The sequence below is a fragment of the Hyaena hyaena genome, unplaced genomic scaffold (assembly GCF_003009895.1).
Source record: "Hyaena hyaena isolate Hyena2069 unplaced genomic scaffold, ASM300989v1 scaffold_1087, whole genome shotgun sequence".
NCBI lineage: Eukaryota > Metazoa > Chordata > Mammalia > Carnivora > Hyaenidae > Hyaena > Hyaena hyaena.
This window is the reverse complement of record NW_024081700.1, coordinates 152654-166668: the sequence shown is the minus strand read 5'-3', so window position 1 is coordinate 166668 and position 14015 is coordinate 152654. Positions and strand designations below refer to the sequence as shown.

General features: G+C 49.2%; 1 protein-coding gene across 3 annotated transcripts in view; it reads left to right on the top strand.

The window, feature by feature from the left end:
- The window catches only part of PRMT2 (protein arginine methyltransferase 2), a 38520-nt gene extending 29386 nt beyond the window's left edge, over positions 1-9134 (top strand). For all 3 annotated transcript variants that reach the window (XM_039222139.1, XM_039222141.1, XM_039222140.1), the window contains 5 exons: positions 1876-2051; positions 5186-5315; positions 6167-6303; positions 7666-7837; positions 8514-9134. In XM_039222139.1, the coding sequence (XP_039078070.1) occupies positions 1876-2051; positions 5186-5315; positions 6167-6303; positions 7666-7837; positions 8514-8546 (648 nt within the window). In that variant the 3' untranslated portion in view covers positions 8547-9134. The remainder of the gene's footprint in view (positions 1-1875; positions 2052-5185; positions 5316-6166; positions 6304-7665; positions 7838-8513) is intronic.
- Positions 9135-14015: the final 4881 nt, after the last annotated feature.

The window sequence follows — 14015 nt, the reverse complement described above, 5'->3', positions numbered from 1 at the left end:
TGACCTAAGCGAAAGTCGGACGCTTAACCGACTAAGCCACCCAGGCGCCCCATGTTGTTGCTTTTTCTAAATTAAAAGAAAATTTCATTTATTTATTTTGAGAGAGAGTGAGAGACCATGAGCAAGGGAGGGGCAGAGAGGGAGAGGGAAAATCCCAGGTGGGCCTTGATCTCATAAACCATGAAGTCATGACCTGAGACAAAATCAAGAGTCGAAATGTTCAATGGACTTAGCCAAAAACAGGTATACTATTCTTAAGCATTTATCCTGCTTAGTGTAATCTGAGCTTCCTGGATCTGTGGGTTGGTGTCTGACATTAATTTGAGGATGTTGTCAGTCATTATTGCTTCAGATATTTCTTCTGTTCCTTTCTCTTTCTTCTCCTTCTGGTATTCCCACTTTGTGTACGTCACACCCTTTGCACAATGGGGTCCTACTGAGCAGTAAAGAACCAACTATTGTGGGGTGCCAGGGTGATTCGGTTGGTTAAGTGTCCAACTCGACTTTGGCTGAGGTTGTGATCTGGCGGTTTGTGAGACCGAGCTCCGTGTTGGTCTCTGTGCTGGGTGCGGAGCCTGTTTGGGATTCTCTCTCTCCCCCTCTTCTTCTCCCCCACTTACGCACGCATGCTCGCTCGCTCTTTCTCTCTCGAAATAAATAAACTTAAAAAGGAAAGAATGAACTATTGATACAGAAATGGATAAACCCCAGAGATGTTACTGGCGTAACTAACCGTGTCTGGAGTACTTAGAACAGTGTGAGACTGTAATAAGGAAAGACAGATGAACACTGCAGGATATAAGGCACAGATTAGAACATTTCGGAATGAAAAAGTTGATATTACGAGTGAAAGAAGCCGGTCTCAAAAGATCACGTACTGTATGACTCCATTTGTATGTCATTCTCAAAAGGCAAAACCACGGGGATGGACACAAATTAGTGGTTTTCAGAGGTTGGACGTGGTGGGAGGCGGTGACCACAGAGGATGTCATGAGGAGTGTTTTGGGGTAATGGGGCTGTTCTGTATCCTGATTGTGGTTGTCGTTACACAGATCCATACAAGTGTTAAAATTTATAGAGTGACTGATTTACTTTTGGTGATTTTAAAAAGTACAATTAAAAATGATCTGTATAAAATGTTCACACGTGTGCATGTATGTGTATGAGAGGAGAAGACTTTGAGCATAAACCACCAGGCAAACATTGGTTCCTTTTGGGCACTGGGTTTACTCATGACTTTTATTTTCGTGCTTTTCTGAGTTTCTAAAATTTTCCATACTGAACATACTATTACTTCCACAATAATAACTGCCTAAAGTTATTTAAATAAAACAAGACCCTTATGGGGCTTCCCGTCAGCGCAGGATGACGTGCCCTGGGCCTGGCCCCACCCTCTGGCACTCTCTGGTTCAGACACAAAGGTTGGTCTCTTGGGGCTTTAGTGGCCCCTGTTCTCCGTCGCAAGCGACACATGCCACCTGTCCGGGTGCATGCTCAGGGATCCATGGCGTTCCTCCTTTAATGTTCCATGCTTTTAAGAAGGGGTTTCAGCCAGCTTCCAGGGTTATGAAAATTCTGCAAATCCCTCAGACCAAATTTATAGGGATTGACAATTAAAATGCTGCAGTGCTTAGGGGCTCTTAAAAATGGAGTACCAACTGACTTGTGAGTGAGGGAGATGGCGAGAGTGGAGATCTTTCCTGTTGGCTGGGCCCAGTTCTGAATTCATTCTAAAGTGAACTGGTGTGACCACCCCAGGCTGTGGTGGGAATCTGTGACTTCACTGCTGTGGGTTCAAGATAAATCTTCCCACACTGTGCATCACAGACATGGGCCTCAGTCACCATGTCCCCCGTGTGTCTTCCTCCTGTGCAGTTTGAGTTCATGATTGAGTCGATCCTGTACGCCCGGGACGTGTGGCTGAAGGAGGACGGGGTTATCTGGCCGACCACGGCCGCGCTGCACCTGGTCCCCTGCAGTGCCGACAGAGACTACCGCAGCAAGGTCCTCTTCTGGGACAACGCCTACGAGTTCAACCTCAGCGCTCTCAAGTGAGTGTGTGCAGCCGGGTGCTCCGGGTCCTCCTGGCCGTGTGAGCAGCAGGCCTCCTACGGCCACATAACTCCTCTGTGGTGGAGCACGCCATGAGACTGATCTGAATTCACTCACATGCCTCAGAATTTTACACGTTTCTTTCAGGCCTTTAAACTGCTAAAAGATGTGATGGTAGTTGAAATGTCTTTTGCCATCTAAGTTCTCAGATAGAATGGGGAAAATATGGTCACATTTAAAACCAAGGCCCTTTATAAATATGTGGGCTCTTAACACACAAATAGGTGTTCCTACTATGAGTTTTAAGTTTTTAAAGGATCAGGAAATGTTTTTGTGAAGTCATTCCTGATAGTTTGCAAAGAAAACGATGCTCCAGAGCAGTTGATTTCCTCATTTTACACATACAGACGCACGTGTACAATTGAGCGTCTGGTTTTACTATAAAATGATTTCCTGATAAGGCCTTCACATTTTAAATATTGCCTCTTCTAAGAAGGATGGTGACGAAAGCTGGCTGCTTCCCCTTCTGAGTATGCCGTGGGAGTTAGGAGAAACCAGCCGCAGCCCTGGAAATTAGGCAGGGTCCCACCTGTCAGAAACTGCAGGAAACTTTGCTTATGTGGTGAGGGCCAGATAAGCCTGGACACCTGCTCGATGCCCAGCTGGGGAGATGACAGCAAGATGGCGGCCTTGGGCCTTTTTGGGTTTTGTTGAACAATTCAAAAAAAGAAATAATAATGCAAAGGTAAGAAGTCTTTCAGTTAACATGTTGAGTCGTTGTACTACTCTCAACCCAAATCCCAAAGGCGATGGAGAGGAATGTCCTCAGCAGAGCCATTTTGTAGCTCATCTAGGACAAACGGGGAGGAAGGGCCAGGGAGAGTTAGAATAGAGCAGTGAGGAGGTTCTTGTGCTGCCAGGTACTAACGTCCAAGCGACAGAGACAGGGATGAGGGTGGGGTGCTCCTGAGACCAGAAAAGACAGAGGAGTGGATCGGTATGGACACACGCAAATTGTGTGGGGAAAGTTGGGACATGAGGGGCAGAGGTGGCAAATGTCCTGGGACCATAGATGAGCCCCTTGAAACTTCTTTGCTTCTCCTACCATACACTGAAATTTAATTCCATGTGGATTTAAGAATTTTGTGTTAAAACATCTGCATCTACTGTAGGAATCCGTGGGGGCCTATGTGTCAGGTCTTAGACAGAAAGTCAGCAGGAACAAGGAGCCACTGGACTTGAGTCTATAAAAATTGACAGTGTCTGTGTATCATCAGCATAAATGCAATTTAAAAAGGCAGTGACTACTTAGAGGAAGTTATTAGCTGACAGATCCTAGAGTCAGAAAAGATGAATATCCAGTGAAATTATAGCCAAGGCATGGGAGTACGCAAGTCACAAAAATAAATAAAATCACTGATAAATATTTGAAAAAAATTGTGCATCATTAGTGTTTAAAATGCAAATTAAAGTGAAATGCCATTTTTGCCTACCAGATGAGCAAAGATTAAATTAAAACAGCAGTTCTTGGTGCCTGAGGGCTGCAGGTGTGATGGGGGAGATGAGGCCCTGTGGCCAGAGCCGCGGGTGCGTCCGGCATCCCCCCGTCCCAGGGCCATGGCCCACTGCTGTGCCACGCGGTTATCCAGAGGAACGCGCCTAAATTGCTGTGTATCCATCAGATGGATTAAGAGATGGTAGAACTGGTGGGACACAAGCCATGTGTGCAGAACGGCTTCTGCTTTGCAGAAGAACATAGTTAAATGTATCCCTAGGGGAGAAAATGACTAAATAGATCAAGATTCCAAGGCAAGGTTAGGGGGATTCAAGTTTTTTCTTTTTTTTTTTTTTAATTTTTTTAATGTTTATTTATTTACTTTTGAGAGACACAAAGAGAGCACAAGTGGGGGAGGGACAGAGAGAGAGAGGGAGACGCAGAATCTGAAGCAGCTCCAGGCTCTGAACTGTCAGCACAGAGCCCAACGCGGGGCTAGAACCTACAAACCTTAAGACCACGACCTGAACTGAAATTGGATGCTTAACCAACTGAGCCACCCAGGTGCCCCTCAAAGTTTTTCTTTATACTTTTCTATGTTTTCCCAATTCCTTATAAATGCATAAGTCTTTTATCATCAGAACAATATTAAAAATATGTACATATTGTAAAATCTTTATTAAAATGTTTCCTTTTGGGGCACCTGGGTGACTTAGTCGGTTAAGCGTCCGACTTTTGCTTAGGTCATGATCTCGCGGTTTGTGGGTTCGAGCCCCGCGTCGGGCTCTGTGCTGACTGCCAGCTCAGAGCCTGGAGCCTGTTTCAGTCTGTGACTCCCTCTCTCTCTGACCCTCCCCTGCTCACACTGTCTCTCTCTCTCCTAGAAATAAATAAAAATATTTAAAAATAAATAAAATAAAATGTTTCCTCTTATTTGTTAATTCAGAAGTCACTGCTGCACTTAATTTTTGAAACATTTCCGTGGTACCTAGTAGGTTACTTCGGGCAAGTGCGGTGTTCAGCCAGTGGAGTGGGTGGGCTGTTGGGCGGTAAGAAGATGAGCCTGCTGGAGGCCAGCACTGTGTCTTGTTTAACTGACTCAGCACAAGCCCTTCTCCAGGGGCACCTGTAGGCCTTTATTACAGAGTGACCTAGACCAGGAATGCCTGTTTTACCTCCTGTGGACTATCTTACTGTCCTGTACTTACGCGTGAGGAGATGCAGTCAGGCGAGTGACGGAGGCCTTGTGAAGTAGCCTTAGGTTCCTGCTGACCTTCTGTCAGCCTGTCAGGAGGAGGGTCACCTGCTCCCGGACTGCAGTAACCGAAACCACGACTGCAGAGGGCACACTGGGTCAGGGCCTGCTGTGCGTGGTAGAGGTTGGTTCCCACATGTACAGACCCCGTGAGTGGGACATAGGTGGGAAGTGCTCACGTCACTTGCACACTTGCTGGGCCGCCGTGACCCAGGCTGCCTGCAGGGACCCCCCAGCCCCGCCTTGGTGCCCTCACCACAGCTGTGGCTTGGAATTCCTGCTAGTGCTGAAGAGAAAAAGTGAGGACTGTTGTCATGCACATGTGTGTCAAAGCCCGAGATACTGGTACCCAACTCTGAGCAGTTCCTCTGACTTTTTCCTAGATCTTTAGCAATTAAGGAATTTTTTTCGAAGCCGAAGTATAACCACATCTTGAAACCGGAAGACTGTCTCTCTGAACCATGCACTATATTACAGTTGGACATGAGAACTGTGCAGATTGCGGACCTAGAGGTGAGAGATGAGTCTTCCTGTCACATTAAGTAGGCGATACACACACCCCACAACTTGCTGTGCAGATAATGAATTCATGAACTTTTGCCTTTTGATTCTTCCAGTCTTTTTTCTTTATATTCTGATTTTTGTATCTTATATTTTTATACTATTTCTTTATAGTTAACCTTTTTAACATCCTCAGCTATCTTTATATTCATGTATAATATTTTCAGCATCTTCAGATTCTAATTTTATCCAGTTTCATCATGGACTTTGAATTAGAATGTTTTTCTGTTTTTTTAGCTTCTGTTGATGACAGAATTCTTCATACTTTCATTTATCCTGTGTTGCCACCAGGTGGCCCCTGTGGATTTGGGATGTCTTATTTTAAGGGTGTGCTCTGAGGTGCGGGAGCCTGAGAGGCCCCTGCTGGAGCCCAAGTGGGCCAAGCAGCATGGGGACCGAACTGTTGAGTCTGCAGTTAGTTTTGCAGTATAGAGACCTAGCCTGGAACTTTCTATCTATGCAAAGAATTGAGAAGAGAAAGTATTCCACTCAAATTTGGGGACAGAAAATTAGGCACGTAAGGCCCAAATTGCTTGAAACCTTTTGTGATTATCTGCAGCATTTGAATTTTTGACGCAAGCTTTAATCCTTTCCTGAGGAGGAAATTTTATGTGGTTATGTTCAGCTAAACTAGCAAGTTACAGATTCCTAACGGCTGAAATGGGTGGTAGACTGCCTACCGCTGTGTGGTGTTGTGGGATTCGTGAAGTGAGTTGCTGATTCTCGCTCACAGAGAGCTCTTGCGGCGTGCTGTCACGTGCTTACCAAACCATGTCCCTCTCTTGTCATTTGCTTGAACACAGACAATGAAAGGCGAGTTGCACTTTGAGATCAGGAAAGCCGGCACTCTGCATGGATTTACAGCCTGGTTCAGTGTTCGGTTTCAGAGCCTGGAGGAGGACGAGCCACAGCTGGTGCTGAGCACAGGCCCGTTCCACCCGTGAGTGTGCGCCCCCCGCGGGTGGCTCCACAGCCCTCAGGAGAGCTGGGACAGTTCACCTGCCTTCAAGTTGTCTGCGTGATAGCCTTAGAGAGCTAGCAGTCCTTGGTTGTTGACCTAGACTCTCTCCAGACCAGACTGCCCCAGGCGTGGAGCACAGTGTGCAGGCGGCGGGCGGGCGGGCGAGTCCAGGGCCGTGCCCCACCTGCCCCTGCACTGGGCTCCCTGGACTGCCCTCTGACCCCTGCATGAAGACGAGGAGCAGACTTTGTCTTCCTCAGTTGCCCTGGACGCTGCTTCTGCTTTCCGTGGTCTAACACAGACACGGTCCGCAGAATTCTAGGGACCTTTGACTCAGGCTCTTAGGGAAGGTCAGCGTTTCTCGAGGAAAACGTTCTGTGCAGTAATGATGCACGCTTGCTCGTGCGTCCTGCGAAGCTGATGTCGTCTGCTACAGTGCTGGACACAGCGGCTGCCGTGGAAATGCTGCCCTCACCTGGGGCCTTTGTTGTCCTGTTCAGTAGCTGCCCTGGACCAGAGGTTAGGTGCTGGCTGTGGCAGTGCGCCTTGAAGGGCCCCAGCTTCCTCCTGTAAAATGGGAGCAGGACCGAGGAGCTGTTTGACCACAGGGTCCTGTGGTGGTGGCGGGGCTGGGGCTCAGCCAGCTTTCCTTCTAGATCCTGTCGGCACAGATGCGAATAGGAACACTATAAACCCAGTGACGGTCGTGCGCCTGCGCGGTCTTCCGCCGGCACGTCCGTACACAGCTGGTGTGGGGCAGGCGGGGCGCAGAGCCCGGGCCGTGTGTCTCTGAAGCCCTGGGAGAGACCCTGACAGTGGTTGAGACAGAAGGGAGCAGGAGCTGCAGAGTGCGACCGTGGGGCTCACACCCGGCGTCTGGCAGAGGCCACAGTGCTCAGTCGAGCCAGGCTGTCAGAGCCGATAGAACCTGAAGAGCTCGGGAGTGTGACCATTTCACCCAAAGGTTACAGTTGTCATGCTCCCCATCAGCCTGACTCCCAGGTATGACGACCTGTTTGGATTGCAGAAACCAGAACTTGGGCCCTGGCAGCTTAGAGACTGAGCAGGGGGCTTTGGGTGGATGCCCACTGTGCCAGGGGGCAAGGGGCCAGGAACCCTCTGCCTGGCCATGTGTCCTCTGGGCCATCAGGGCCAGCCTCCTTCACCCTCCCGGAATCTGGACAGCGTCCAGGAGCTGGATCCTGGCTGGGTTGTAACTCAATCGCCGCAACCCATAAAGGCTTCCTGGATGGTGGGGCGGGGGGGGCGGGGGTGTCTGTCCCGTGGTAAGCCTGAAGAGTCAGGCTCCGAAGAGGTGACCCTACACCCCCTGTCTTGCAGCACCACCCACTGGAAGCAGGTGCTGTTTATGATGGACGAGCCCGTTTCTGTCGTCATGGGAGATGTGGTCACTGGCTCAGTTGTGTTGCAGAGGAACCCCGTCTGGAGGAGGCACATGTCCGTGGCTCTGAGTTGGTCCGTCACTTCTACACAAGACCCCACATCGCAGAAAGTAAGATCTTTAGCTGTAAAGTCAGGTGCTAGGGCGCTGGTCCTGGGAGACAGGTCTGTGGTGATCACCGTGGCCAGACCACACGGCCTTGTCTGTCTGGGTCGCTTTTGTAACCTTCCTGAGGGGAGATGGATGCTGTTATTCGCAGAACAGGAAACAGAGGTGCAAGAAGGTGAGTCTGTGAGGGTTGAGACCCAGCCCAGCCAAGGGCCACTGCTTCCTGTGTCCAGGAGGCCCCAGTGGAGAAACGGGGCTGGAGGCCAACCCACGGCGGGGAGCCTTTAGGTGGTGGGTGATGTTGTGTTGTTGTGTGGTGTGAGTCACCTTCCGACCGTGGCAGCGGTTTGAGGCCCGAAGAGCCATCCTTCCCGCAGTGAAATGGTGGGGGCTGCCTGGTGGGGCCTTCGGCGTCATGCCTCACAGAGGCTGCTGAACAGAGGGTTCTCTTCTCAGACTCAGGGTTAATGTAGGACAGAAAAGAAAATAATCAAATGGATTCTCTTTGTGTTTTAATACCTGTTTTATAATTTTATATTAAAATTTTAACATTTGTCATAAAAAAGTTTCTGTCTCTGAATGTCATTCTTTTGTACAATATTAAATTACTTTTAGGAAATTCTGCAGGTTAATCAAACTGAAGTGACTTATTATTTAATGGATTTGTTTTCTTTTTCAGGTTGGAGAAAAAGTCTTTCCCATCTGGAGATGACAGTTGAAATTCTGTGGGAGGCAGCGTGCAGATAGTGCAGGAATGAGCCCGAGTGAATGAAGACGCCCTTGGATGTGAGCACGCGTCCTTGCAAAGCCGTGAGCTCTCTCTGCCTGGCAGGGGTCGCCCCCCGGAGCTGTGGGCACAGTCTCTCCTCGGGGCCCTCCACAGACAGCGGTGCTTGGGCTTGGCAGGAACTCCCTCACCGCTGTCACTCCTGTGTCTGTCCTGTAGAAGTAGGCTGTGTTTCCAGGTGTCCACCAGTGGTGTCCACAGTGCTGGCTTGTGGGTAAGTTAGTGGCACAGTGTCCCTAAGCTAGGTCTAGTTCTCAACTCCTAGGACACACACATCAGCCTTGTACGCCTGTGAAAGTGACTGTTCACACATCTCGTGTTCATGGTGTCCTTGCTGCCCTAGTTCCTCCCTCGCCGTGCGGAGTGTGGGGCTGCACAGAGCCGTGCAGGACCTGGAGGTGGCCATGCATGTGACGGGACTCTGCATGGATAGTACAGTTGTAGAGATGTCTTCCAGATCAATTATGTGTTGGCACATAGCACGTGCTGAATAAATATTTTTAAATAAATGAATGTTGGCGTGTGTCCTGGTTCTGTGTGCACACGTTATTTTTACAAGCATGGGATCATGCTCTATGCACTGCTTTGTAGCTTTTCTCATCTAGTATGAAGAAACTTCATGCCTGTAGGTATGTGTCTACATTTTTGTGTGTGTATTGTTTTGAATTTTAGTTAACTTTATTGAACTATAAAATATATACCCCAAACCGCATAGGTCACGTACATGTGTACAGATGGGTGAAATTTCTTTCTTTCTTTTTCTATTTTTTTTTTTTTTAGTTTATTTATTTACTTTTGAGAGAGAGAGAGCATGAGCAGGGGAGGGGCTGCGGTGGGGACGGAGAGAATCCCAATGAGGGTCTGTACACTCAGCCTGGAGCCAGACATGGGGCTTGAACCCACAAACTGAAATACTGGCTTGAGGTGAAATCAAGAGTCAGATTCTCAACTGACTGAACCACCCAGCTGCCCTGAGATGGGCGAGATTTCATAGAGTGGACATCCATGTAACTCGCACTCAGGCCAAGACATTTCAACCCACTAGGCACCTACGTGCCCCTTCCATTCAGTACGCTGCAAGGGTAATGCCTAACTTCTAACACTACAGATTGCTTTGCCTGGTGTTGAACATTGTATGAGTGGAATTATAAGTTGTCTATTTTCTATAGACTGAATTTTTATGTCTTCCCAGAAGTCATAGGTTGAACACTAGCCCCCAGGGTGATGATATTAGGGGGCAGGACCTTTGGGAGGTGGTGAAGCCATGAGGAGGAGCCCCCCATGATGGGATTCGTGCCCTTCTAGGAGAGAGTCCAGAGAGCGCCTCGCCCCTGCCCCCACCTGAGGACCCAGCAGGAGGCCGTCTGAGAGCCGGGAGGCAGGTCTCTCCAGACACACGGGCTGATGCCTTGATGGACGTCCAGTCCCCAGACCGTGAGAAATAAGTTAGTGTTGTTGAAGCTGCCCGGTCACGGTGGCCTGGTGTGGCAGCCTGTGCGGTTTAAGACGTACCCTTTTGTGTCTGCCTTCCTCGGTTCACGTGACGTTTGTGAGACTCGTCCACGGGTTGCAGCCTCCGTGTTGCTGCGTGGTGTCTGCCATCTCACGTCCCGCTCTGCGGGCCTCCCTCCACTGCCGCACCGTCTCCCGTGTCCAGCTACCGGGGTTGGTGCGGGTGTGTGTTTGGGGCACGAATGTGTGTGCATGTTTCTTTTGGGGACGCGCCTGGAGTTGAGCTTTACCTGGAGTTGAGGTACGAACGTCCAGACTGTCCTTCAAAGTCAGAGAGCTGTGTCCGTGCAGCCGCCCTGCAAGACACAGCGATGCATGTCTCAGTCCCACTGTCATCGGGGTTCTCATCTCCCCCTGCCAGGTGGGTGTATGGATGTTGTCATTAGTTGTCTGTTTCTCATTAATTTTGTGGGGGTTCTTGATGTAATCTGGCTGGGAGTCTTTCTCCAAAGATTTGTTCTGTGAACTTCTATTCTGGCTTGTTCTTCCCTCTCTTTGGAGTATTTTTGTTTTAAGGTTTTTTTTATAGTTTATTTATTTTTGAGACAGAGGAGACAGAGCATGAGCAGAGGAAGGGCAGAGAGAGAGAGAGAGAGAGAGGGAGACCCAGAATCTGAAACAGGCTCCAGACTCTAAGCTGCCGGCACAGAACCCAATGCGGGGCTCGAACCCATGAACCACGAGATCATGACCTGAGCTGAAGTCGGATGCTTAACCGACTGAGCCACTCAGGTGCCCCAAGGAGTGTTTTGATAAATGGAAGTTTTTCTTAAGTTTTGTTTGTTAAGTTTGACATTATTTTTCTTTATAATTAACACCTCCTGTGTCCTGTTTAAGGATTCTTTTCCTATTCTAAGATCTCTAAGGTGTTATCCTGGAGTCTCTTCTGTAGCTTCTGTTGTTTTTACCTTTGGCACGTGGATCGGCATTCCACCTGGCTTGGTCTGTCACTGATGTGAGGGAGGGGGTTGAGATGGATTTTCCCCCATGGGGTAGATGCTTAGCTCGTTGATTTTAAACTTTTTCCTTTCCGATGTTTACACCAGCACTTGAATTTTCCTCTAGAGCTGCTTCAGCTGTAACACCGTATCTTGATATGTTTTTAGTGTCTCCTAGTTTCAGGTATTTTCTAATTCCAATTACGATTTCTTCTGTTGTATCAGGGTTGTGTTTTTTTGGTTTTTTGGGTTGTTTTTTTTTTTTTTTTTTAGAAATTGCGACTTAATTTCAAAAGATGAGATTTTCTAGTTATTTTTTTCTTATTAATCTCTAGCTCAGTTTCACTGTGGTCAGAGAACGACCTGAGCGATCTCAGTCCCAAGTGGCAGTCACAAGTCCTTGGGGAGAAGGCCTGCCATGTAGTTGTAAAGCAAGTTGGACTTGCTCTCAGTACATTGAGATCAGTTATATTCTTCAGACACTTGGGTCTTGACTGATATTTCTGTCCGCTTGTTCTCTCGGCAGGATTTAAAGTCTCAGTCTGCTCAGGTGTCCAGAACAAAACACCACAGGCTGGGTCGCTGAAACAACAGGAATTTAACTCTGGAGGCTGGGAAGACCGAGGTCAAGGAGCAGGACAGTTTGGTTCCAAATGGCGCCTTCTCTCTGTGTCCTCCCACGGCAGGGAGAGGGCGCATGGTTCTCTGGTGTCTCTTCCCATAAGGACACGTCCGACTGTGTGAGGGCTCTACCTCAGTGACCTCATTTGACCTAACTACTTCCTTGAAACCCCTGACTCCAAATACAGTTACACTGGGGGTTAGGGCTTTGCTCTGTACTGAGTGTTGGTGTCCCTCCAAAGTTCTTGGGTTGAAATCCTCCAACGCGATGGTGTTAGGAGCTGGGGTCTTTGGGAGGTGATAAGGTCATGAGGATGGAGCCTGCATGAGTGGGGTTAGTGCCCTCATAAAAGAGACTCCAGAAAGCACCCATGTCCCTTGCTCCACATGAGGGCACAGCGAGAAGGCCATTTGGAAGCCAGGAAGCAGGTTCTCAACAGACCCTTAATGTGCTGGCACTTGATGTTGGACTCCCAGCCTCCAGAACTGTGAGAAATGACTTTCTGTTGTTTATAAGCTGCCCAGTCTGTCATCTTGTGTTATAGCAGCTGAAGCAGACAGGCCTCCACATAGGGAATTTGGAGGATACAGTTCGGATCATAGTATCCCGCCTCCTGGCCCCCAAAACTCATGTCCTTCTGGCATGCAAAATACATTTATTCCATCCCAACAGCCCCAGAGTCTCAACCCATTCCAGCTCCTGCTCCAAAGCCTCCTCTACACCAGACCTCAGGGCAGAGTTCTGGAACGGCGACGGGACAGGCACGTTGTAGACACTGCGCTCCAGAGGAGAACTTGGAGGAACAAAAGGGTTAAAACGCAGCGAGGTAAATTCCACCAGCCTCTCAGGATCCTTGGCCCTTGTGGGTCAGACGCCCGCTGGGGCAGCACCCACCTCACTGCTCTCTGGGGAGGAGAGAACGGCGGTGGGTGTGAGGTCCCCAGTGCCCTTTGTTTTCCTGGCTGGCGGCTGTGCCACTGAACCAGCTTCTTCTTGCTTTTAACATCTGCTCCATGGCCTTGCTCTCCAGCACTTCTATCATATTACCTCTGGTCAACTTTTTATTTTATTTTTTAATTTCAATTTTATTTTATTTTTAGAATGAGAAAGAGAGAGAAAGTAACTGCAGGAGAGGAGCAGAGAGGGATAGAGAGAATCCCAAGCTGTGCTGCCAGCATGGAGCCTGACATGGGGCTTGAGCTCATGAACTGGAATCATGACATAAGAGTTAGACGCTTAACTGACTGAGCCACCCGGTTGCCACTCTAAACCTTTTAAACAGCCTGGAGTTCACAGAGCTTCTTGAATCTGTGGGTTGATGCTATTCATCACCCTTGGAACATTCTGGAGATTTTTGCCTTACGTGTTTCTGCTGTTTTCTCTCCTCTCTGTATTGACTTCCAGTTAGTTACACATTTGCTAGCAAACTACTTGCTGTGACCCACCTGACTCTACAGTCTCTTTATTTGTCATCGTTCTTGACACCTGTGCTTCCAATTTGCTCTGCTCTATGACCTCTTCTCCACCTCATGCTTACTCTCTTCCATGTCTGATCCTGGGTTCCTGGGCTGCTTCCCTGGCCATGGCCATGGTGAGTATGAGGTACTCAGGACATAGATCCCCTGGGGTTTTTTTCAACACCTGGGAGACACCAAGCAGATGGTGCAGATGAGCTCCCAGCCTAGACGACAGGAGGAAGGGGAGGCAGACCTGAGCCAGCAGGATGGAACTTCACTTGGAGTGCCATGTGGGAGGTATAGCCCAGAAGAATGGCCCTAACTTGCCGAGTCACCTGTTGCCATAGGGTGTCTGTGGTTGCAAGTGCCAAGGAAACCAAGTGTCAGTGTGGCGCCTGGAGCAAATGTGCAGTTGGGGCGCCTGGAGACCGCTGAAAACCAAGTGGGGGATGGGTGAGCCCGCAGGCTGGTGCAGTCGAGCCAGGATGTAGGCTGTGCCTGGGTAATCTGGTGGCGGAGAAGGAGGTCACTTTGTAGGTATGGCTGGAACGTGTCTGTAGAGTGTGGAGATCTCCCAGTGGGAGAGACTGAGACTCCAGCCCTGTGAGGATGCGCAGGAGGCTTGGGTCCATGAAGCCCCACCGGGCTGCCGTCCCCTGGGCATTGGAGGTGAGTGTGCAGACAGCAAGTAGGGCCAGGCTTGGGGAGGAATCCCGGGAGGGGGTGAAGGTCTTAAGTAACAAGTGAGGCACTCTCAGGGAAACAGCTCTGTCTCCAGCTGGCTCACCAACCGGGGCAGGGGCTCAGCGGCATGGAATTGAGGGCCCCTCCCTCACCACTTACCCCTCACCACAGCCATGTCCTA